Consider the following 25,483-nt stretch of genomic DNA (forward strand, 5'->3'; position numbering starts at 1 on the left):
TTATGCTGCCCGCTTTCCCAAGGCTAGCGGGAGGTGTTGACTGAGTCATGGATGGGAGGCAGGTTCGTATGATGGACTGGGCTGTGTTAATTTTGCCGTAGTTTCTTACGGTTCTTGGGCCAAGTAGTTGCCATACCAAGCTGTGATTCAGCCAAGAAGGATGCTTTCTATGGTGCATTTGTAAAAATTTTGTAAGAGTCAATGTGGACATGCCGAATTTCCTTAGTTTCCTGAGGAAGTATGGACGCTGTTGTGCTTTGTTGGTCGTAGCGCTGATGTGGGTGGACCAGGACAGATTGTTGGTGATGTGCACACCTAGGAATGTGAAGCTGTCAACCATCTCCACCTTGGCACGATTGATGCCAACAGGGGTGTGTATGACACTTTGCATCCTGAAGTCAATGACCAGCTCCTTAGGTTTGCCGACATTTGAGGGCAAGATCATTGTCATTGCCACTAGGTTCTCTATCTTCCTCCTGTACTCTGACTCATTGTTGTTCAAGATTCGACCCACTATGATCATGTCATCAGCAAACTTGTAGATGGAGTTGGAGCCAGATTTTGCCACACTATCATGTGAGAGTACCTTAAGAAATGGGTGTGTATAAAAATATCTGTAGTGGATGTACCTTTAAGAAATGGGTGCTTATCAATGATGTCAGAGAGTGGGTGGAGCTGCATTGACTGTCTGCTTTTACTTTCACTTTAGGCTGTTTGCAACAGGGTGTATTTAGTTTCGTTTTAGATTTGGAAAAGCTGCAATCACAGCAAGATGTGTATGAATCTCTGCAAGCTTATGAATGTTCATTTGGCGATTTCAAAGTGGTAACTGTTTTCAGTAGTGAAGTTAAACCTGATGTATTTATGTAAAGAGGGTTCTTTTTGTCTTATGTATGTTGCAAGGAAAGATTAAGAGTTACTTAGAGAGTGCTGTATTCTTTGGGGGAATTATTGGTGTTGATAGTTGTTAAGATGTTTACTGTGGGTTTTTAAAGTGTTAACTGGTTTCATAAATAAACAGTGTTTTAATTTAAAAGAACTGTAGATTTCTGTTGCATCACACCTGCAGAGTAGGGCCATGTGCTCCCCATAACCACAATCTATTCAAAGTTGTGGGTCAGGTGAACTCCATTGATATACTTTGGGGCTCTCTAAACCCTGGCCCATAACACACACAGTCATGTGTGTATAGGGAGTGCAGTAGGGGGCTACGTACCCAGCCTTGTGGGCCCCGGTATTGAGGATCATTGTGGAAGAGGTGTTGTTGTTTATCCTTATTGATTGTGGCCTATGGGTCGGGAAGTTGAGGATCTAGCTGCAGAGGGAGGAGCCAAGTCCTAGGTTTTGGAGTTTTGATATAAGCTTGGCTGGGATTATGGTGTTGAAGGCGGAGCTGTAGTCAATGAATAGGAGTCTGAAGTAGGAGTCCTTGCTGTCAGGATGAGTGTAGGGTCAGGGAGATGGCGTCTGCTGTGGACCGATTGTGGAGATATGCGAGGATCAAGGCATTCTGGGAGTATGGAGTTGATGTGTCTCATGACCAACCTCTCAAAGTACTTCATAATGATAGATGTCAAAGCCACTGGATAGTAGTCATTGAGGCACATTGCCCGGTTCTTCTTTGACACCGGTATGTTAATGGTCTTCATGAAGCAGGTGGGAACCTTAGAACAGAGTAGGGAGAGGTTGAAGATATCCTCGAACACACCCTCAAGTTGGTCCATGTAAGATATAACCCGGGACTCTGCCAGGCTTCGTCACTTTCTGAGGGTTCACTTTCAAGAAGGCCGATCTGCCTTCAGAGGCTGTGACGGTGGGTATGGGTGTGTCCGAGGCTGCTGGGGCAGTTGACAAAGGTTTGTTGGTTTCCTGCTCGAAACAAGCATAGAATGCATTGAGTTCATTGGGGAGGGGTGCGCTGTTCCAGGGGATTCTACTCGGCTTTGCTTTGTTGCCTTTTATGTTGTTTAAGCTTTGCCACAACCGACGACAGTCCGTTTTGTTGATCTGTGACTTTAGCTGAGTCTGGTATTGTCTTTTGGCATCCCTGATGGCTTTGCGGAGGTTGTACCTGGATTTCTTGTATAGGTCAGGGTCGCCTTCTTGAACGCCTCAGACATGCTTTCAGTAGGGAGTGATTCTCTAAGTTAAACCATGTTTCCGACTGGGGAACATACGTACTACCTTCTTTGCCACACAACACACAATCTTCAAAAAACTTGCTGATGAGGTCTGTGACGGTAGTGACATATTCGTTTAGGTTGGCCACTAAGTTCTTGAATATGGACCAGTCCACTGACTCCAAGCAGTCCGTAGGAGCTCTTCTGGTGCCTTGGACCAGCATTGCACAACCTTCTTAACCAGATTCTCCCACTTAAGTTTCTGCGTGTATGCCAGGAGAAGGAGCACTGTCTTGTGGTCAGATTTTCTGAAGTGCAGTCAGGGGATGGATCGGTAGGTGCCCTTGTTGGTTGTCAGCAGTGGTCAAGGATGTTGGAGCCCCAGGTGGAATAGGAGATGTGCTGGTGGAATTTTGGCAGTACACTCTTGAGGTTGGCCTGGTTGAAGTCCCCAGCCACGATGAACAAGGCCTCCAGGTATTCTGTTTCATTGTTATTTATAGCGGTACACAATTCATCAAGCGCCTTCTTCACTTCCGTCTGGGGTGGGATGTAAACCCACATGATAATGGCAGAAGTGAACTCTCGTGGAATGTAATATGTGCGGCACCTCACAGTCAGGTATTGCAGGTCCGGGGAGCAGCAGTTTGCCAGGGTCTCCACCTCTGAGCGCCAAGAGGAGTTGATGAGGATGCAAATCACTCCATCCTTCGCTTTGCCCGATGACGCCATGCGATCTATCTGGTGTATTGAGAAGCCATCAGGTTGTGTGGCACAGTCCGGTGAGGTAGGGTTGAGCCATGTGTCCATGAAACAAAGCAGTCTCTCACTTCCCCTGAAAGGTAAATCTAGCGTTAAGCTCGTCCAGCTTGTTTTAGATCGCTTAGACGTTTGCCAAGAGAATGCTTGGGAGAGGAGACTTGAAAGTGCACTGTGTTAGTCTCACCTCATATTTCTTGCAGCACTGAATAGGAACTTCCGAATTTGATATATTACTATTGGGCGGCGAATGCGGAGAAGGTTCAGGGATGGAATAGAGAGGTGGTGGGGGCTTTGTGGGTGAGGATGGAGGCGTGCACATATAGGGGGTTGGGTTGTGGGCGGTGGCAGCAGCGCCGCTCCCGATGGCCCCGTGAAGTATTTGGTGAGTCCACTTGTGGTGGCCATGCTGAAGATGTGGAGGCAGTTTTGGCAGCATTTTAGGTTGGGGGCGGGGCCGGAGGGGATGCCGATTAGGGGGAATCATGGGTTTGAGCCAGGGAGGGAGGATGCAAGGTTGTGGGAGTGGGAAGAGAAGGGGATTAAGGAGATGAAGGATCTGTTTCTGGGAGGGCGGTTTGTGAGCTTGAAGGAGCTGAGCGAGAAGTTTGGGTTGGCGTGGGGCGAAAGTTTAAGGTATTTGCAGAAAGAGACTTTGCGAGGAAGGTCTCCCTGACATTCCCGATAGCATCTGCCTCCTCATTGCTGGAGGCGGTGCTATCAGCAGGGGGTTTGGAGAGGGGGGCTGTCTTGGCGATTTATGGGAGGATTTTGGAGGAGGATGGAGTGTCCGTAGAGGGGGTTAAGAGGAAGTGGGAGGAAGAGCTGGGTGCGTCGCTGGAGAAGGGTTTGTGGTGTGAGGTGCTGCGGAGGGTAAACGCCTTGACATTATGTGCGAGGCTGGGATTGATACAGTGTACAGGGCTCACCTTACAAAGTCTCGGATGAGCCAGCTGTTCAAGGGGGTGGAGGATATCTGTGAGCGATGTGGGAGGGGCCCAGCAAACCATGCATACATGTTTAGGGCGTGCCCGAAGCTGGAAAGGTTTTGGAGGATGGTTTTCAGCACCATTCCGGGTGTTCTGCATGTGGATGTGGAGCCCGGTCCCCGAGAAGCCATATTCGGGGTGTCGGACCAGCCGAAGCTGCATGCGGGTGCGGGAGGCAGATGTCCTAACCTTCCCCTCGTTGATTGCTTGCAGGCGGGCCTTGTTGGGGTGGAGATGAGCTTCTCCACCCTGTGCCACGGCATGGCGGGGGGACCTGTTGGAGTTTTTGGCCATGGAGATAAAGTGAAATTTGCTCTAAGGGTGGCGAGTGATGGGTTCTACAATAGCTGGGGGTTGCTTATTTTGCATTTTGGGGAGTTGGTTACCATTGACTGCAGTGGGAGGGGCGGGGAGAGGTGGGGGTTGGGGGGCTTATTCGGTTGTAAGTTGTAAAATGTTGAAAATTTGGAATAAAAATACTTTAATAAAAACTCTACTCACAGAATTATTGGGCCTGGTTGTGCGATGACATCATGGCATCATTACTGGGCCTGTTTGTGCGATGGCATCTTCACATCAGGGACTCGATGATCTCATCATGTTGGGCCATTAGTTATTTAATTGGCCACAACCATTCATGTCTGATGTAGCATCATTGCAGAGCTTTGACCGGATCCTTTATTGTGGGATTATTTTGCTCTGTCTATAGAATACTGCTTCTACTGATTAGCATGCACTTGGTCCTGTGTTGGATTGGTTTATTGTCAGGTGTACCGAGGTACAGTGAAAAGTATTGTTCTGCATACAGCTCAAACAGATCATTCCATACATGAAAAGAAAATACATAATAGGACAAACATAAAATACATAATGTAAATACATAGACACAGGCATCAGGTGAAGCATACAGGAGTGTAGTACTACTCAGTAGAGAAGATATATGAAGAGATCAGATCAGTCCATAAGTCCATCAGTCCACAAGAGGGTCATTTAGGAATCTGGTAACAGCGGGGAAGAAGCTGTTTTTGAATCTGTTGGTGCGTGTTCTCAGACTTTTGTATCTCCTGCCCGATGGAAGAAGTTGTAGCTTCACTATGCTGACACCTCATTTCTCATTGCATTTGGTGCTGCTCCTGGTGTGCTCATCTACACTCCTCCTTGAACCGGAGTTGGTCCCATTCCTTAGAGTGAGGGATGCGTTGGGCCATACGGTTACAGATATGGTGGAATGCATTCCTCCTGTTGATAATGAATCAGAGTGCATCATGGATGTCTTTTCTGAGCTGGTAGATCTCTTCTGAATCTACCAATTTAGCACAGTGGGAATGATTGGATAGGCTGGGGTTGTTCTCCTTGGAAGAGAGAAGATTTAATTGAAATATACAACATTGTGAGGGACTTAGATATGGTGGATAGGATGAACCTATTTACTTTGATGTGGAGACGCCGGCGTTGGACTGGGGTGAGCACAGTAAGATGTTTTACAACACCAGGTTAAAGTCCAACAGGTTTGTTCCGAATCACGAGCTTTCGGAGCACAGCTCCTTCCTCAGGTAAATGAAGAGGTGGGTTCCAGAAACATATATAGAGACAAAGTCAATGATACAAGACGATATTTTGAATGCGAGTCTTTGCAAGTAATTAAGTCTTTACAGATCCAGATGGAACAACTGGAGAGAGGGATAATCACAGGTTAAAGAGGTGTGAATTGTCTCAAGCTAGGACAGTTGATAGGATTTCGCAAGCCCAGGCCAGATGGTGGGGGGTGAATGTAATGCAACATGAATCCAAGGTCCCGGTTGAGGCCGTACTCATGTGTGCGGAACTTAGAACATAGAATATACAGTGCAGAAAGAGGCCATTAGGCCCATCGAGTCTGCACCGACCCACTTAATCCCGCACTTCCACCTATCCCCGTAACCTAATAACACCTCCTAACCTTTTGGCTATAACTTGGCTATAAGTTTCTGCTTGGTGATTCTGCGTTGGCGTGTGTCCTGAAGGCCGCCTTGGTGAACGCTTACCCAAAGATCAGAGGCTGAATGCCCTTGACTGCTGAAGTGTTCCCCGACTGAAAGGGAACATTCTTATCTGCCGATTGTCACACGGTGTCCGTTCATCCGTTGTTGTAGCGTCTGCATGATCTCGCCAATGTACAACGCTTCGGGCCATCCTTTCCTGCAGCGTATGAGGTAGACAACATTGGCCGAGTCGCACGAGTATGTACCACGTACCTGCTGGGTGGTGTTCTCACGTGTAATGGTGGTTGATGATCTGGCATGTCTTGCAGAGATTGCCATGGCAGGGTTGTGTGGTGTCGTGGTCGCTGTTCTGAAGGCTGGGTAGTTTGCTGCAAACAATGGTTTGTTTGAGGTTGCGCGGTTGTTTGAAGGCAAGTAGTGGGGATGTGGGGATGTTCGTCTTCATCGATGACGTGTTGAAGGCTGCAAAGAAGATGTCATAGTTTCTCCGCTCTGGGGAAGTACTGGACGACGAAGGGTACTCTGTCAATTGTGTCCCGTGTTTGTCTTCTGAGGAGGTCGGAGCGGTTTTTTGCTGTGGCGCATTGGAGCTTGGCGTGTTGGCGCGTTGTAGCTGGCCTTCCCCATATATCACCAAGTTGTGCTCCATTATGTGTAAAAATTCTTTTGCTGTTTTATTGCATATTTCCCTAGTTGATGCACTCATCCATTTACAAGTGCTAAACCCATACCTTGAGATGGTAAGTCTTTGAAGTGTTAGCTTCAAGCATTCTTTTCTCTTAAAACACAATTTATTTGACAGCTGTACTTGCGAAAGCAGTATTTTTTTAACCATATTAGCTAAACTTTGGTAGTTGTGTAACGTACACAAGTCTGTTGCTCACCAGCCAACACTTCATCCACAAACACATTGATGGTGCAGTCAGTGCATTGTGCTTTCCTGCTGTATTGACTGAGATTCTTAGGCTGCCAAGAGCTGTTTCAGCAGCCAAAGCGGCTTTTATCTCAATTGTTAAGGTAAAAGCTGCAGGCCTAGCAGTCTGCACACTGATTAGTTTATTTTTTGCTTCTAATAGGAATGGCATAGGGAGTTGAATATTGCCCAGTGGAAGGCTCCAGACACATCTGTGTTTTGTCGGCAGCCGCTAATTATTTCTCTTATTAGCAGCATTACTGGCATCAACTCAAAAGGAAAAGGAACTAGTTTCAGATGTTAGTACCTTTGAAGTTTTAGATTTCAGTGCAACCCAGTAGAAGATCAAAATCACAGCCGACAGAGAACCAACATCACAGATGCTGAAAGCTGAGAGCATAAACTGTGGGAGACACCCATATGGAGAATAGGCTTTATTGTTGAATGATCTGATTCACAACCAACCAACTAACACAAATCCAATGGTTGGTGCTTTCCAAATGAGGAGAATTCGCAGAGAGCTGCAAAAAAAAAGGACAATCAAAGGATGAAAACAAAGGCAGTGAATGAATGATTTCCAAGCTGAGTAAATGATTGTTGAAGCCTTGGTACTTGGACAAACTGAAGATTTATTACATTCTTTGTCAAAACCCAGTATAAACGTATTCCACCCCCAAATCCACATACACTTTGAATGAAGTAATCTATTCAACAGCCTATCCCCAAGGTCACAATCTGCCACGACAGTAAACGTGGTACTCTTTTGCTAACACATCTCCCCTTCCCTCACTAATTTCACCCTCCACACTGAAAATTTCACTCTGTAACAATGTTGTTTGAAATCATTGATCCAACACATACCACATATCAATATGTACAGAATGAAATGTACTGAACAGCACACATGGAGTATTTTGATCCTCTATTAATCTTGCTAGTAATGCACAGAAATTGTGTTAGAGTTTTGATGTAATTCTAACTGTGATTATGGCAGTTCTGCTGTATTATCATAAAGCTAAATATGCACCAAGACTGAAAATCAACACAATCTAAACAATTTACGTATCTCAAACTAAACCTGCTATGCATGTGCATCTATCAGTTTATCCCCTTTTCAGTTAGGAGAATGAATAAGATATGGTGTGGAATGCACTAGGGATTCAAGAGAACCCCAGAACATTTAGCTGTCATGAATAATGGACAACAGCTGGCACAAATGACACTGATACAAACCAGATTCATCAGGTCAAGTCTACTCTCAACATTTCCGGAGCGGCCCATTGAACAAGCAAAAGGAATGAGACAGATTATTTTTAATATGAGACCGATAGAGATGTTACTCAGAATGATGAGTTTTAAATAGCTGATATTCTACAACAGTTTCTACTTTGGGAGCAATTTTATTTGAAGATGAATTCAGTCAGGGTCTAAAAATATTTTCTGTGAGACACATTCAGTGCATTATTTTCACACAATGGAATGTTTTTTCTATTTTAATCTGGCCTTCTGGCCTTAGAGCCTCTACGTTTGAGCCCCCTTCCATAATTGGCCTGCAACTGCCATATTTTTCAGGGTGGACTCTAATGCCGAGAAGCCATCCACCATGGTGTCATGGATGTAGTTAGTTCCCTTCACCAATTGTTTTGACATATGTTGCACAATATCAGATGCCATCCCTGATTTGTTATGTTGTAGGTGTAACATAAGCGGCTTCCTTGTGGTGCACTTGACAAAGGAAGGTTCAGACGTGGAGATAACTTCAACATGTTTATTAAACTATTTACACTTCTATTACTCGGGTTCGACACTACTGCTAATCCTACTATAGCTACCCAGACTGACTAACCAGCTGCTGCAATCCACGTGGTGGGTGTAATATTGAATCAACCCTGTGTCTGTTCTCACTGACTGTCTCCACTGGAAAGAGGCTGATCATGTGTGTGGTGTCCTTTATATATGGGTTGGTGTAATGCCCCCTGTGGTCATGTCACCACCTTGTGTATCGTGAATGTCTATTGGTCCTGTCCTATCTAATTCATCTCTTGGTTGAGCGTGTGTGTGTGATGTTTCTGGTGCTCCCTCTCGTGTCTAGCTAGCCTACAGGCATTTACATTGATGCACATCACCATAATCCCCAGTGTCTGCACACAACTGTAACATTCTTTTGTTTTAAGCATCCTGTATCCAATTCCCGAGGATCTCCAGTCTGGCTGGGGAACCACCTAGACATACCATTAGGGCCCTCAAGGCCAGAAATTTAAACACCAGTTAAGTTGGTATGTGTGGAGCACATAGGACAGTGGTAGGGGCTAGGGCACAGACTTGTACATAAATGTTTACTTTATCACAATAAACACCCATGCATAAATGTTCCAATCTGCCTCAGTGCTCTGTCAGAAGGGTGTGAGGGACGGGCTGGCTGCAGAGGGAGCGCTGGGGAGGAGGGATGGGTTGCCGTTGGAGTGGCATGGACCAGGGCACCCAGTTCAGCCACCGTTCACCGCCACAGTACCCGGTCCCACCCCAACCACCCTCCTCCGCTCCCCATCCCCATCTCCGCCACCCCAAGGGTTTGGTGGGACCGTGTGATGGAATGGTCAGTGTCATAATATACACCAGTATATCATGGTGCAGACACACACACTGATGGACACACAGCAAGACCAATCAACACACACAACACCGCAGCCAATCACCAGTTAGAGCACACTCACTGTAAAGACAGAGGGCATCAGTTTTCCCGCTCATTCGGGATGCAGCCTCTCAGAAGGACAGAGCTTACAGCTTACAGCACAGATCTTCACCATGTGCTGAGTGCATAGATTGGTTAGGACAGGCAGAGGTCTTTAGTTTAATCTAACATCGTGTTAACCCACACTGAAAGTATGTTCAACAGTTTCTAGCTTAATAAAATAGTGTTGTACTATTTTAAGTGTTGGTGGCCTGTATGTGCTCCACGGATCCAGAGCACCCAACACATCATGGTACCAGTAGTTGAGGGATGTTAGAACTTCTTAGACCTACCTGCAAGTGATCTGCCTTCCACCAGCATACAGCCATCCTGCAAAATGGACAGCGTCCGCCCGCCGCCGCCGCTCCGCATCACCGGTAACCTGGGGGCCAACTGGAAGATATTCAAACAACGCTTCCAGCTCTACTTGAAGCCACAAACCGGGAAGCTGCCTCAGATACCAGGAAGATCGCTCTCTTCCTATCCACGGCCGGGGACCATGCCATCCACATTTTCAATTCTCTCACCTTTGCTGATGGTGAAGATAAATCAAAATTCAAGACGGTCCTCCTGAAGTTTGACAGTCACTGCGACATCGAGGTGAATGAAAGTTTTGAGCACTATGTATTCCAACAGCGTTTGCAGGGTAAGTATGAACCTTTCCAGTCCTTTCTCACCCACCTCTGCATCCTTGCGCAGTCCTGTAATTACGGGTCAACCTCCGACTCCATGATACGCGACCAGATTGTTTTCGGTGTTCAGTCGGACCCCCTATGCCAGCAGCCCCTCAAGGTAAAGCAGCTCACCCTTGCCATCGAGACCTGCGTGCTACATGAACACGCCACTAGTCGGTATTCCCACAACCAAGCGGCTGAAACGGCGCGGAAAGGTCCCCACGAGGCAGAACGGGTCCAAGCAATCGAGCAACTCCAGGGCCTCAGCCTGGATGAGGGCGGCCATTTTGCGCGCTTTTCGCGGACTCCCGTGCTTGTGTGCACCGAACGAGGGGACGGCGACGTCAACGAACGTACTACGCAGGCGCGCACCATGTACGGCCGCGCCGCGCATGCGCGGTGGTGCAGCGAGCGGACTGACGCTACAATGTGCGGCAACTGTGGCCCCGCCCATTTAAAGCGGCAATGTCCTGCCAGATCCCGACGATGCCTGCAATGTGGCAAACCTGGCCACTATGCTGCTTTATGCAGATCAGCTCAGCCTCCAACCATCATCGCTCCAGCCAGCCTCGCAGGAATGTCCGGACCATTCAACCCACGGTCACCGAGCCCGATTCGGACCTGGTACCCGATATTGACACCGAGGACCTGAAGGCGCCTTTTCGAGTCAGTATCATTACAGAAAACAGGGTGTCCCCGAAGCAAAGAATCCAGCCTCTACAGGTATACAGCATCGATCCAGACGATGAGTGGTGTGCCACCCTTACGGTCAATCGGTCCCAAATACGATTCCGCCTGGACACCGGTGCCTCCGCCAATCTCATTGACCCCCAAAGCCTTCGTGTCAAACCAGCCATCCTGCCATCAGCCTGCCAGCTATTAGATTATAATGGCAATGCCATTGCTGCCAGCGGCTCATGCCAACTTGAAGTGATGCACAGGTCATGCAAAGCCATCCTTCCCTTTGAAATCGTGGGCTCCTCGAAAGCCTCCCTGCTTGGCGTGCAGGCATGCAAGCTATTGAACCTAGTTCAGAGAGTTCACTCTCTCTCTCCTGCTGACGCGCCTGCCTTTCAGGACACTGACTTCAGGGCGCAGCTCGACGCCATTATCAACCAGTACCACAACGTCATCGAGGGCATGAGCACGCTCCCGTACACCTACAGGATTGTATTAAAACAGAATGCCACGCCTGTGGTGCACGCACCTCGCAGGGTCCCAGAACCCCTTAAGGACCGCCTCAAGCAGCAGCTGCAGCAGCTGCAGGACCTCCAGGACCAAGGACTGATTTCCAAACTCACGGAACCGACCGACTGGGTCAGTTCCATGGTATGTGTAAAAAAGCCTTCCGCCGAATTGAGACTCTGCATTGATGCCAAGGATCTCAATCGCAATATTATGAGAGAGCATTATCAAATTCCCAAGCGTGAAGAGCTCACGTGTGAGATGGCTCGTGCCAAGCTCTTTACCAAACTCAACGCCTCAAAAGGATTCTGGCAAAATACAGCTCAATGAATCCAGCAGGAAACTCTGCACGTTTAACACCCCCTTTGGAAGATATTGTTACAACTGGATGCCGTTTGGGATCATCTCTGCATCAGAAGTTATGGAACAAATGATGGAAGGTATTGAAGGTGTTCGCGTCTATGTCGATGACATAATCATTTGATCCACCACCCCGCAGGAGCACGTTAGCCGCCTCCAGCGGGTATTCAGACGTATACATGAGCATGGCCTCTGCCTCAACAGGGCCAAATGCTCTTTTGGTCAGACAGAACTAAAGTTCCTCGGGGACCATATCTCCCAATTGGGTCTGCAGCCGGATGCGGACAAGATAGCTGCCATCACAGCTATGAAAACACCAGAGGACAAGAAGGCGGTCCTCCGATTTCTGGGCATGGTCAATGCTTTAGGGAAATTCATCCCTAACCTCGCCTCTCATACCACGGCTCTCAGGAACCTGATCAGGAAGACAACAGACTTCCAATGGCTCCCTGCCCACGAGCGCGAATGGTGGGAACTCAAGGCAAAACTGACCACGGCCCCGTTCTTAGCCTTCTTTGATCCAGCAAAGGAGACCAAAATTTCGACCGATGCCAGTCAATCCAGCATTGGGGCAGTGCTCCTTCAACGTGATGAGGCCTCATCATGGTCCCCCGTTGCATATGCGTCACGTGCGATGACCCCCATGGAGCAGCGCTACGCGCAGATCGTAAAGGAGTGCCTGGACCTTCTGACCGGTGTTGTTAAATTTCACGATTATGTCTACGGACTTCCTCAATTCACCGTCGGGATCGACCATCGCCCGCTGGTCAATATAACACAGAAAGACTTGAACGACATGACGCCTCGCCTCCAAGCTCTGGCAATACGACTTCCAGCTGGTATACACCCCAGGCAAGGACCTCATCATTGCTGACGCTCTCTCCAGGTCAGTCAACACTCCATGTGACCCAGCAGGATTTGTCTGCCAGGTTTACGCCCATGTGGCATTCGCGGCCTCCAATCTACCTGCCTCGGATGAACGCCTCGTCCAAATTTGCCGCGAGATGGCGGCTGACACCTTGCTACAGCGTGTCCTGCGCCACCTAATGGACGGGTGGCTCAAGGGCCAATGCCCTCAATTTTATAACGTCAGAAATGATGTGGCGGTAGTAGACAGGGATCTTCTAAAACTGGACCGCATTGTCATCCTGCATAGCATGCGCCAGCTTGTCCTGGAACAACTACACGAGGACCACCTTGGTGTGGAAAAGTGCCGCCGAATGGTCCGAGAGGTAGTGTACTGGCCCGGCATTAATGAGGACATAGCCAACGCAGTGCTCAATTGCCCCACTTGTCAGCGCTTCCAGCCGGCCCAACCACGTGAAACCCTGCAGCCCCATGAGTTGGTCACGTCACCATGGACCAAGGTGGGCATCAACCTGTTCCACGTGCTGGGTAGAGACTATGTCCTGATCGTGGACTACTTTTCGAATTTCCCGGAGGTGATACGGTTGCACGACCTCACCTCGTCTGCAGTCATTCGTACATGTAAAGAAACCTTTGCTCGACACGGCATCCCCGCTCACGGTTATGTCGGACAATGGCCCCTGCTTCGCCAGCCAAGAATGGTCCAACTTTGCCAGGTGGTACAATTTTGCCCATGTGATGTCCAGTCCCCTGTACCCCCAATCCAACGGCAAAGCAGAGAAGTCAGTACATATCGGCTCCTATGCAAGTTTAATCTAGCATCGTGTTAACCCACAGTGAAAGTATGTTCAACAGTTTCTAGCTTAATAAAATAAGGTTGTACTATTTTAAGTGTTGTTGGCTTGTACGTGGTCCATGGATCCAGAGCACCCAACACATCAGTCAGTTCACATGCAAAGATCACCTAGGTTGGCAGTGGAAAGTGCTATCATGGACGTAGTTGAATGATGTGGAGCACCAGAGCTCATCGCAGAACGGATCATCATCACCCTCCATCCCATGGACTAGATCTGCTGTGATTGCTAACCCAGGGCCTGCACGTAGTGATGCGGGTAGGAATCATGGAGGGTGTTGCAGGGGGGTGGTGCAAGGAGGGTGCTCATGGGAGGTGGTGGGTGGCGGCGTTATGAGGGTGGGCTGGGATGTTCATGCCGTCGGCCAGGCCCTCTCGTCACCGAAACTGGAGGTGATTAGAGCGTCTCATGCGCACCAGCACAGGCATGCACATTGTCCAGCCACTTGTGCCTGCCGGGCCCCATGAGCTACCCATCCTGGCTCTGCCCCGCATCCTCCTCATCGGACAAGGCCTGGTGTTCATCCTCCTCTTCCAGCACATGTCGCCTCTTGACGAATGTGATATAAAATAGTTACTTTAGAGGTATTAGTTATTGTAATGTAGAGATAGGCCAGTCTCATTCTGGTGAGTTCACAGACAAAGGATTTCAGACCGCATGGCAAAGCAAGGAGGAGGTGTGTCCACCAAAGGAGGAGAAAAGGATGCTGGGTAATAGGGGCCAGAGGAAGGGATTAGAAGTGAGCCAATCAGAATGTATGACCAGGTCAGGGGGGGTATAGGATGACCTATGGGAATCGTGTATGTGAAACTTGATACCATTTGAATTGATTTGCAGAGATCCCTTTGTCTCTTTGTTCATTCGCTTTCCGGGGTGTAGGAGACTGGATGTGTCTTATGCCTCTGTGAAATGAATCAGGCTTGCAAGCCAAATAAAATAACTAATGCTGTACCTGCAAATCCATCTCGACTTTTATTGAGGCCAGACTGACGGGTAAAGAAATTTGTATTTTGTCACTCTCAGCTGCATGATGTTGTAGAGGACGCAGCAGGCTACAACGATGTGGGAGACTCTCCTATGCTATACGTGCAAATTAATATGGATGTATTGTGCCGACTAAGCATATAGGGCCTCTGCGTTGGCACAGATGCACTTGTGCACCGAGCTCTGTGAAATCCCGGACAGGTCCCCACTCGGCGCCTGGAAGGACCATGTTGCGCAGACATTCAGGGTGACCGTCACCTTGATGGCCACAGGGATTGCGTGTCCTCCACCATTCCCCCGCAGTTCCAGGTACGCCATGATCTGGCAGATACGTCACTCCGTCCCTGTGCTCAGCCGGAGTCTTCAACGGCATGCCCGGTCCGGCAGGTTCTCATTTGACAGGCGCTGACGGTACCCACTTTGCACCTCTTCCTCCTCCTGTTGGGCGGCTGGCTCCCCAGCCCCTGGGGCATGCTGTGCTGCTGCAGCCTCCTCGAGCAGCTCCAGCTTGTACAGCCGCAGTGCATCCCCCAGTGCTGCAGCAACAAGGAGGAATGCCACCATTGCTGGTTGAATTCCAATATCCATTGTCTGCAGGGGGTGAACGGCCAACATGTTAGCCTGCTGCGTACCCCACGCCCAACCAGGTCTGCAGGGTTATACATTGGCCCAGTTGGCACTGTGCCCCCGTATGCCCTCCAATCCCCGCAAACCTGGTCCCATTGGTGCTCGGCACCCTGGGGGCCTCTGGCCATGAAGCCTGTACCTGCTGCCAGGGGTACCATTGGCTGGTGCTGCCCCTGCCAGTGGTATGCTCTGCGTCCTCCATCCGGCGCATCCCTGTAGGGGTTGCTGAGGGAGCTGCCCATGGGTATGGCCAGTGGCACTCTGCAGAACCAGGGGCCAAGCTGGGTGGTCAGTGGGGTGCGCAGCAAGATGGCTGCCTTGCAGACCGTGACAATGGCGGTCCATGCCTGGACACTGCCCCAGTCCAGTGGGGGAGGTCACCCCTGTCCCACAGCCCATTCCCCCCCCCAATACCCCCCACAGCCCAGCAGTATCAGGACCAGCAGCACACGGTTGCGCCTGTCCGTGTCCTCCCTCCCCTCCCTTCCTCATCAGCCATGGCGCCTGTTTCTCGGTTTTTGAAAGCACAAGTGAACTTCGCCGTCAGGAATTCCCCCCGGTGGAGGCAGAGAATCACAGAGGTCTCGGAGAATACCGTGTGAGGCTCACGAATGATATCCAAACGGCGTTTACTGTACTTGTGGAGTGGAACATATTGACGCCACCATCAAAGCGATAGGGAATTGCGATTTTGCGTGAAATTGGCACCTGCCACGATTTTCTTTTGAAAAAATATTTTTATTCTCCTCCTTTTTCACATTTTCTCCCACATTTACACCCATCAACAATAAACAATAATCAGCAAGATATGTCAATCCCCATAATAACAACGATCCCATCCGCCCACCAACCCCCAAACATCAGCCCGCATGTTTACATAAACAAATGACAAAAAGGAATCAGGGATTACCCGTAATCACCCTTAATCTACACAGCCCCCCTTCACCCCCCCCCCCCCCCCACCCCCCCAACTAATGTTCGATGTTATCCAGTTCTTGAAAGTGCATAATAAATAGTGCCCATGACTTGTAGAACCCCTCCGAGCTTCCCCTCAGTTCGAACTTAACCTTCTCAAGGGTCAAGTATTCCAACAGGTCCCCCCGCCACGCCAGGGCACTGGGTGGAGAGGCTGCTCTCCATCCCAGCAGGATCCGCCTTCGGGCGATCAACGAGGTGAAGGCTATGATATCTGCCTCCGCTCCCGTTTCCAACCCTGGCTGGTCCGACACCCCAAATATGGCCTCCTAGGGACCCGGGTCCAGTTTCACACGCACCACCGTGGAAATGACCCTAAACACCTCCTTCCAATACTCCCCTAGCTTTGGACAGGACCAAAACATATGAACGTGATTCGCGGACCCCACCCCCCGCAACGCTCACACACATTCTCGACTCCTTCAAAAAATCAGCTCATCCTCGCCCTCGTGAGGTGCGCTCTATATACCACCTTCAGCTGTATCAGCCCCAACCTCGCACATGAGGTGGAGGCATTCACTCTCCGGAGCACCTCACACCAGACCCCCTCCTCTATAACCTCTCCCAGCTCTTCCTCACACTTTGCTTTGATCCCTTCCAGTGGTGCCTTATCCTCTTCCAGAATAGCTCCGTACACCGTTGACACTGCCCCCTTCTCCAGTCCCCTTGTCGTCAACACCTCCTCCAGCAATGTGGAGGCCGGTTCCTCTAGGAAGCTCTGTATCTCCTTCCTGGCAAAATCCTGAACCTGCATGTACCTGAACACTTCTCCCTGCTCTAGCCCATACTTCGCTTCCAGCTCCCTCAATCCTGCAAACCGACCCCGAAGAAACAAATCTTTTAGCGTCTTAATCCCCTTCTCTACCCATTTCCGAAAACTTCCATCCCACCTCCCTGGCTCAAATCTGTGGTTCTCCTGAATCGGCATTTCCCTTGACCCTAAACCCAACCCGAAGTGTTGGCGAAACTGCCTCCAGATTTTCAATGAAGCTATTATTTCCCTGGAGCTATCGGGAGCGGCGCTGTTGCTGACCCATTCTGATCCACTGAGAATCAACCCCTCTGACCCAGCTCCGCACTTTCTCCACGTTCGCCGCCCAGTAGTAGTACAACAGGTTCGGGAGCCCCAAACCCCCTGCCTGCCTTCCCCTCTGTAGCAGCACCTTTCTCACTCTGGCCACCCTCCCTCCCCATATGAATGAGGTAATCCTTCCCTCAATCTCCCTAAAAAAAGACTTTGGCAGGAAAATCGGTAGTCATTGAAAAATAAACAGGAATCGCGGCAACACATTCATTTTAACCGCCTGTACCCGACCCGCCAGTGACAGAGGAAGGCCATCCCACCTTGCCAGATCAGCTTTCACTCTCCCCACCAAACTAGTGATGTTGTACCTGCGAAGCCTCCCCCACTCGCGGGCAACCTGCACCCCCAGATACCTAAAATGAGTCCCTGCTCTACGGAATGGCAGCCCCCTCACCCCTGCCCACACCCCCGGGCGAGACACCACAAAGTACTCACTCTTGTCCAGGTTCAACTTGTACCCCAAGAAAGACCCAAATACCCGCAGTAGCTTCAATATTCCTCCTATCGACGCACTCTGCTCCGACACATACAGCAGCAAGTCGTCGGAATATAAGGACACCCTATGCTCTATCTCCCCCCCCCCCCCGCACTATTCCTTTCCATGCTCCCGAACATCTCAATGCGATGGCCAACGGCTCAATCGCAAGTGCAAACAGCAGGGGGGATATAGGACATCCCTGTCTCGTCCCACGGTGGAGAGAAAAGTATCTCGAACTGATATTATTTGTGCGGACACTCGCCTTCGGTTCCTTATATAATAGCTTTACCCAGTTCACAAACCTTGGTCCAATCCCAAACTGCTCCAGCACTGCCATCAGGTACCCCCATTCTACCCGATCAAACACCTTCTCGGCGTCCAATGCCACAACTACCTGTTTCCTTACTTTCCGCCGGTGCCATAACAACGTTCAAAACCCTCCTAATGTTCGAAAACAGCTGCCTCCCTTTCACAAACCCCGTCTGAACTTCCCCTTTCACCTTCGGAAGGCACTCCTCCAGCCTACCTGCCAGTACCTTCGCCAACACTTTTACGTCCACATTCAGAAGTGATATGTGCCGATACGACCCACACTCCGTCGGATCCTTATCTTTTTTTAGTAACAGGGAAATCGATGCCTGCCCCAAGGTTTGCGGCAACACCCCCTTCCCTATCGCCTCCTTAAACATCCCCCCCATCAGAGGTGCCAACCTATCCTTAAATTTTTTATAATATTCCACCGTAAACCCATCCGGCCCTGCCACCTTCCCCGACTGCATCCTCCCAATCGCATCCTTTATCTCCTGCTCCACTATTGCTCCTTCTAATGCAGCCCTGTCCCCCTCCCCTAGCCTCGGGTACTCCAACCCATCTAGAAATTCCTGCATCTCACAGTCTCCCCCGAGTGGCTCTGACTTGTACAACCTCTCATAAAACTCCTCAAAAACCTTGTTAATCAGCACTGGGGCCACCACCAACTTCCCTGCCCTATCCTTCACCTGAAGAATTTCCCTTGCCGCTGCCTCCCTCCGGAGCTGACCTGCTAACATCTCCATGTTCATAAACTGCACCCCTTGCTCTTCTCAGTTGGCGCACTGCCTTCCTGGTGGACAGTCGGTCGAAGCTCGCCTGTAGTTCCTTCCTCTTTTCCAGCTTCGCCGGGTCCCCATCCTCTGCATACCTCCTATCTACCTCCAACATCTCATCTATTACCCTCTGCCGCTCCAACCTCTCCTCTTTATCCACCCTGGCCTTAAAACAAAATTACCTCACCTCTCACCACCACCTTTAGAGCCTCCCAGACGACACCTCACCTGTACAATTGAAACCTACATATTCCTTAATTACCTTTTCAATTTTCTCATAGAACACTTGGTTCCCCAAAAACCCCACATCCAGTTTCCACCCCGGTCTCTGCGCTGCCCCCTTCTCCAGCACCATATCCACCCAATGTGGAGCGTGATCTGACACTGCAATTGCAGAGTATTCCGACCCCTTGACTCCAGCCAGCAAAGCCTTCCCCACCACAAAAAAGTCGATCCGCGAGTATACCTTATGGACCGCTAAGAAAAACAAATACTCCCGTTCCCTTGGGTGCAGAAACCTCCAAGGGTCCACCCCTCCCATTTCCACCATTAGCCCAGCCAGCTCCTTTGCCCCCCCTGATGGGACCAGCGAGCGCGGCGTGATCTGTCCAACCTTGGCTCCTGCACCAAATTCCAGTCCCCCCCCACAATCAGCTCATGCGTGTCCAAGTCGGGAATAGCCCCAAACACCTTTCTCGCGAATCCCATATCGTCCCAATTGGGACAGTATACACTTAACAGCGCCACTAACCTCCCCTCCAGCGCCCCTGTCACAATCACATAGCTACCCCCCTGATCTGCCACCACCTTCTCCATCTGGAAGCGTACCCTTTTGCTGACCAGCACCGCTACCCCTCGAGCCCTTCCATCAAATCCGGAGTGAAACACTTGGCTAACCCAGCCCTTTTTAAGTCTCACCTGGTCCTTCACCCTCAAGTGAGTCTCTTGCTACATCGGCTTTCAAACTTTTAAGATGCGCAAGCACCCTTGACCTCTTGACCGGACCTCCTAGCCCTCTCACGTTCCACGTGATTATCCTTACTGGAGGTCTCTCACCCCCCCCCACCTTTCTTATCCACCATCACCATATCACCGGGCCCTGCCCCATAAGTCTGACCCGCCCCTGTCCATTGTTAACATCGAACCCCTTCCCCCCCTCCCAAGAACCCCCCCTACAAAAACATCCCCCAACATCCATCCCTCCACCCCCTCTTGCTCGCTTCGTAGGCCCATTGAAGCTTGCTATCCAGGCTCCAACGTCCGCAGTCCTCCTCTCACCTCACCCCCGTTCACTAACTGACTTTAGTTAGCTAGCGCGGGTGGCTCCCCCCGCCAAGACCTCTCGCCCCCTTCCACCCAGTCCCAGAGAAAGAAACACCAAAACAAACCCAACAATCCAACCCCTACAATTCACGAACATAACATTTAACCGTCGCAACACAGAACGCCATTAACTTGAACTCTGTAACAATGCAAAGAGAAGTAAATTTCAATACAAATCAGTAAAAAGAAAGTTGTAACATTTGTACATTTTCCAGCCGCTCAAACACAGTCCACAGTCTCTCTTCCAGTTCCGCTCTTCACGTCTGTCCCAAGCCTTCTGCCCTCATGAACGCCTCAACCGCCTCCGCTGTCTCAAAATAAAAGTCTTTGGCGTTATATGTTACTCTCAACTTCGCCGGGTACACCACACCAAATCGCACCCCCTTCTTGTACAAAGCCGCCTTCACTCGCCCAAATGCCGCTCGTCTTTTTGCCAACTCCACCGTCAAGTCCTGGTAGATCCGAACCGCAGTACCATCCCACAGCACCTCACGCTCCTGCTTCGCCCAGCTTAATACTTTCTCCTTCATGCAAAACTTATGGAAGCAGATAATTACTGCCCTTGGCGGCTCGTTCACTTTGGGCTTCGGCCTTAATGACCGGTGAGCTCGGTCTAGCTCGTACAGGGTGGGGCTCTCACCCTCCCCCATCAGCTCCGCCAACTTCTTAGCGAAGTATTGCGTTGGCCTTGGGCCCTCTGTCCCTTCGGGCAAGCCCACAATTCTTAAATTGTGCCGCCTTGAGCGGTTTTCCAAGTCTTCCAGCTTTGCTCGGAGTCCTCTGTTAACCTCCACCACCCTCCGCAGCTTGTCCCCCATCGAGGTGACCTGGTCGCTGTGTCGTGTCACGGCCTCCTCCACCTCCTTCATCTTCTCACCCTGCTCTCTCACCTCGGCCGATGCCTTTGCCACCTCCACCCTCATCAGGCCAATTGCCTCCTCCACCCATGACCTCAACACGACCGCCATCTCTTTCCTCAAGGCCTCCATGTGCCTCACCAAATGTTTTTCCAGCTGCACCGCCATCACCTCGGTCATCTTCTCCACCGTAAGTAGTGCGGCCCCGCCTTGCAGTTCGCCTTCCGCCATCTTGTCAACACTTTTGCTCGTCTGCTCCTTCGGCAGTGAACCCGCGTTTCCTCCTTTCTTCGACGCTGCTCTTCGCATCCTTTAGCGGCTTATTGTTTTTTATCTTCTTTCTTTTCTCCTTTCTCCCCCTTCACCCTCCTGCCCTTCATCAATCTGACATTCTTCTTTTTTGAAAAAAAAAAGGGCGAGAGAAAAAAAAACTTTTACCAAACTTCCTTAAACCTTCTTTCTTTCTCCACTGCATTCACCTGGGACCAGGCTTCAACCTTCTTTCTTCTTCCTAGGTGGGAGCCATCCGACGTGGAGCACCCTCCCTACATGGTGCCCTGGCCTCGGGCCTGCCGCCTCGGCCTCCTCGTAGCTCTGCCCCCGCTACTCTGACCTGCCGCGTCGGGCCCGGTGCCTCAGCCCAATGCCGCCCGACACCCACGCGGGGTTCTTCGCTGTTTTTTAAACCGGCCCCGCTGGCTGGTCGTGGCGGCCCCCAAAGGCCGACGATAGTCGGTGGGGGGGTGCGTGAGGACTCGGGGATTTCCCCGAAATCGCCGCGAATCGCGGCCACCGGCGGGATCTCTTGTTGCTGCGGCCGCCCTACTCGCCCACGCCACCGGAAGTCCACCTGCCACGATTTTGGTGTCAGAACCAATTCTCCGCCCAGTCGCGTTTCGTGATTCAGGCATCAGCCCATGGAGAATCCTGCCTGTTATTCTAATTGTGCGTGGAATGTGTTGCATTCTTTTATTGCTCTTACAATATTTATTTTTTGGCAAAGCTTCCAGCTTGATAATCCAAACTTTTCTGGAGCCGAGTGCATGCTACCATTGCAACTAAAGAGAAAGGAAATTCCTGTATATGATTCCATGGGGATGCATAAATTAGATGGCAAGAACATGATACTTTTTGGGCCTATTGACGTATCAGGATGCTTATTTGCTGCTATCATCACGGAACAACTAGTCTATTCATTCGTTTTCATGGTAGTCCAGTGGTTTTGGTGCACATCTGGGGCGGGATTCTCCGACCCCCCGCCGGGTCGGAGAATCGCCGGGGGCTGGCGTGAATCCTGCCCCTGCCAGTTGCCGAATTCTCTGGCACCGGATATTCGGCGGGGGTGGGAATCGTGCCGCGCCATTTGGCGGGCCCCCCCGGCGATTCTCCGGCCCGTGATGGGCCAAAGTCCCGCTGCTGGAATGCCTGTCCCGCCGGCGAGAATCAAACCACCTCTCTTACCGGCGGGACAAGGCGGCGCGGGCGGGCTCCGGGGTCCTGGGGGGGGGCGCGGGGCGATCTGGCCCCGGGGGGTGCCCCCACGGTGGCCTGGCCCGCGATCGGGGCCCACCGATCCGCGGGCGGGCCTGTGCCGTGGGGCACTCTTTTCCTTCCTCCTTCGCCATGGTCGCCACTATGGCGGAGGCGGAAGAGACCCCCTCCACTGTGCATGCACGGGGATGCCGTGAGCGGCCGCTGACACTCCCGCGCATGCGCCGCACGGCAAAGTCAGTTTCGCGCCAGCTGGCGGGGCACCAAAGGCCTTTCCCGCCAGCTGGCGGGGCGGAAATCAGTCCGACGCGGGCCTAGCCCCTCAAGGTTAGGGCTCGGCCCCTCAAGATGCGGAGGATTCTGCACCTTTGGGGCGGCGCAATGCCGGACTGATTCGCGCCGTTTTTGGCACTGGTCGGCGGACATCGCGCCGACTGCAGAGAATCCCGCCCCTGGTATCTTCGAGGTTGAGAGTTTAAATCTTACCATGGCCTCTTTGGTGTAAAAGCCTCATATCAAGAATTTCATACCAAATGCTGTAAATGAAGATGTTGAAGTAGTGGGTATTGACATAAAAACAAAAAACTCCAAAATGTATTGCAAAATAAGAATTTTGCATATTTTGTTAATACATGTGTGTGTGGTTCCTTAAATTGGTGACCATTCTATTTGGCTGGGAATTTAAGCAACCACTAATGAAGCTGAAACGCTAGAAAATATGATATATGGTGCCACCACATCATTATCACCTCATTTCACTAGAACTGCCCCCAAAACAGCAAATGCTTGGCCAACTAATGAAAATGGATCAGGTGAAAAAGTGGAAGGAGCTGCAATATAGTGGACTCTCTGCCTTTTTCTGCTCCTGGCTGCTTCTGTTATGATAAGGGCCCATGGTATTCGAGGCAAGGTACTAACATGGATTGACGATTGGCTGTCAGGCAGAAGGCAGAGAGTTGGGATAAAAGGTTCTTTTTCGGAATGGCAACCGGTGACGAGTGGTGTCCCGCAGGGTTCAGTGTTGGGGCCACAGCTGTTCTCTTGATATATTAACGATCTAGATGACGGGACTGGGGGCATTCTGGCTAAGTTTGCCGATGATATAAAGATAGGTGGAGGGGCAGGTAGTATGGAGGAGGTGGGGAGGCTGCAGAAAGATTTAGACAGTTTAGGAGAGTGGTCCAAGAAATGGCTGATGAAATTCAACGTGGGCAAGTGCGAGGTCTTGCACTTTGGAAAAAAGAATAGAGGCATGGACTATTTTCTAAACGGTGACAAAATTCATAATGCTGAAGTGCAAAGGGACTTGGGAGTCCTAGTCCAGGATTCTCTAAAGGTAAACTTGCAGGTTGAGTCCGTAATTAAGAAAGCAAATGCAATGTTGTCATTCATCTCAAGAGGCTTGGAATATAAAAGCAGGGATGTACTTCTGAAGCTTTATAAAGCATTAGTTAGGCCCCATTTAGAATACTGTGAGCAATTTTGGGCCCCACACCTCAGGAAGGACATACTGGCACTGGAGCGGGTCCAGCGGAGATTCACATGGATGATCCCAGGAATGGTAGGCCTAACATACGATGAACGTCTGAGGATCCTGGGATTATATTCATTGGAGTTTAGGAGGTTGAGGGGAGATCTAATAGAAACTTACAAGATAATGAATGGCTTAGATAGGGTGGATGTAGGGAAGTTGTTTCCATTAGCAGGGGAGACTAGGACCCGGGGGCACAGCCTTAGAATAAAAGGGAGTCACTTTAGAACAGTACGAAGTCTGACAAACCAGGTTAAAGCTAGTGACATCGAAACAAACCTGTTGGACTTTAACCTGGTGTTGTAAGACTTCGTACTGTGCTCACCCCAGTCCAACGCCGTCATCTCCACATCATGGCTACTTTAGAACAGAGATGAGGAGAAATTTCTTCAGCCAGAGAGTGGTGGGTCTGTGGAATTCATTGCCACAGAGGGCGGTGGAGGCCGGGACGTTGAGTGTCTTTAAGACAGAAGTTGATAAATTCTTGATTTCTCGAGGAATTAAGGGCTATGGAGAGAGAGCGGGTAAATGGAGTTGAAATCAGCCATGATTGAATGGCGGAGTGGACTCGATGGGCCGAATGGCCTTACTTCCGCTCCTATGTCTTCTGGTCTTATGGTCTTATGGACCCTAGATAGGCATCTTGAAGGAGAAAATGTAGGGGGATTTTATTTCACTCATTGAAATGATTTGCTTAAGATGTTCGTTTATTGTTTGGGTATATCTTGGATTTATTTTCCTCAAGCATTCTTTTCATCTAACTTAAAAGTTTCAATTCCTTTCCCTCAATTTTCCAGGAAAAGGTGCTTACGATATAGATGCTTTAAATGAGGCAGCTTGGAGAAGTTCCCAAGAACAACTGGTGCCTTGCAACATCTGTGGACGTACCTTCCTCCCAGACAGACTGATTGTGCACCAGCGTTCATGTAAACCAAAGTAACCAAATTGATAAACAATGCCAACTGTTGTTGACTGTAAAGAATAGTCCATTAACCCCAGTAAAATAAAATAATGCAATAACATTTTTTTAAAGTTCACTTTTGTTTGTGGCATTTTTGCACCAATTATGGGTTGCATTACAACCGGCTGTAAATTTATTGGAATAACGCCATTTTAAAATTGAATCCAGTACCCACCTGCATTACCTTTCCCGATCGAAAGACAGCACAAAGAACAAACCCAGGGCAAAGACCCAGAGTTTACATAATCTCCCACTGTAACTTCAGCAGAAGATCAATGTAAACTTTGGAGGAATGGTGTAAAACTCTTAAAAAATGTCCACTGTCAATTCCTGTGATCTCTGAATAATCAATACTTAATTATAATTGCTTGGAAATTTAAATTAAAATCACAAATTTGCAAAATGAATTATAACAATTGTCTGTATGTTTATTTATTTTTAATTAATGAATCTGGATCCATGTTTTATAAAATTATGTAATTTAAAACCCATTTCATATTTGCCAAACATAAATAATTTTAAACATATGATGCATATAGTGGATGGAACAAAATTTCCACAGGGGTTCTACCACATGTCCACTGTAACTTTGGCAGAAGATGAGTAGAAATCCTGGAGGAACAATACAAATGGTCAATCAAGCAATTTCAACA

The 25,483-nt window shown here is 49.7% G+C and overlaps 1 protein-coding gene across 1 annotated transcript in view; it reads left to right on the forward strand.

Moving 5' to 3' along the window:
- LOC140429480 (zinc finger protein 474-like) overlaps nt 1-25,237 on the forward strand; it is a 68,144-nt gene extending 42,907 nt beyond the window's left edge. The window contains exon 4 of the mRNA XM_072516528.1: nt 24,667-25,237. Coding sequence (XP_072372629.1) covers nt 24,667-24,809 — 143 coding nt within the window. The 3' untranslated portion in view covers nt 24,810-25,237. The remainder of the gene's footprint in view (nt 1-24,666) is intronic.
- Nucleotides 25,238-25,483: the final 246 nt, after the last annotated feature.

The sequence above is a fragment of the Scyliorhinus torazame genome, chromosome 9 (genome assembly GCF_047496885.1).
Source record: "Scyliorhinus torazame isolate Kashiwa2021f chromosome 9, sScyTor2.1, whole genome shotgun sequence".
In the NCBI taxonomy this organism is placed as follows: domain Eukaryota; kingdom Metazoa; phylum Chordata; class Chondrichthyes; order Carcharhiniformes; family Scyliorhinidae; genus Scyliorhinus; species Scyliorhinus torazame.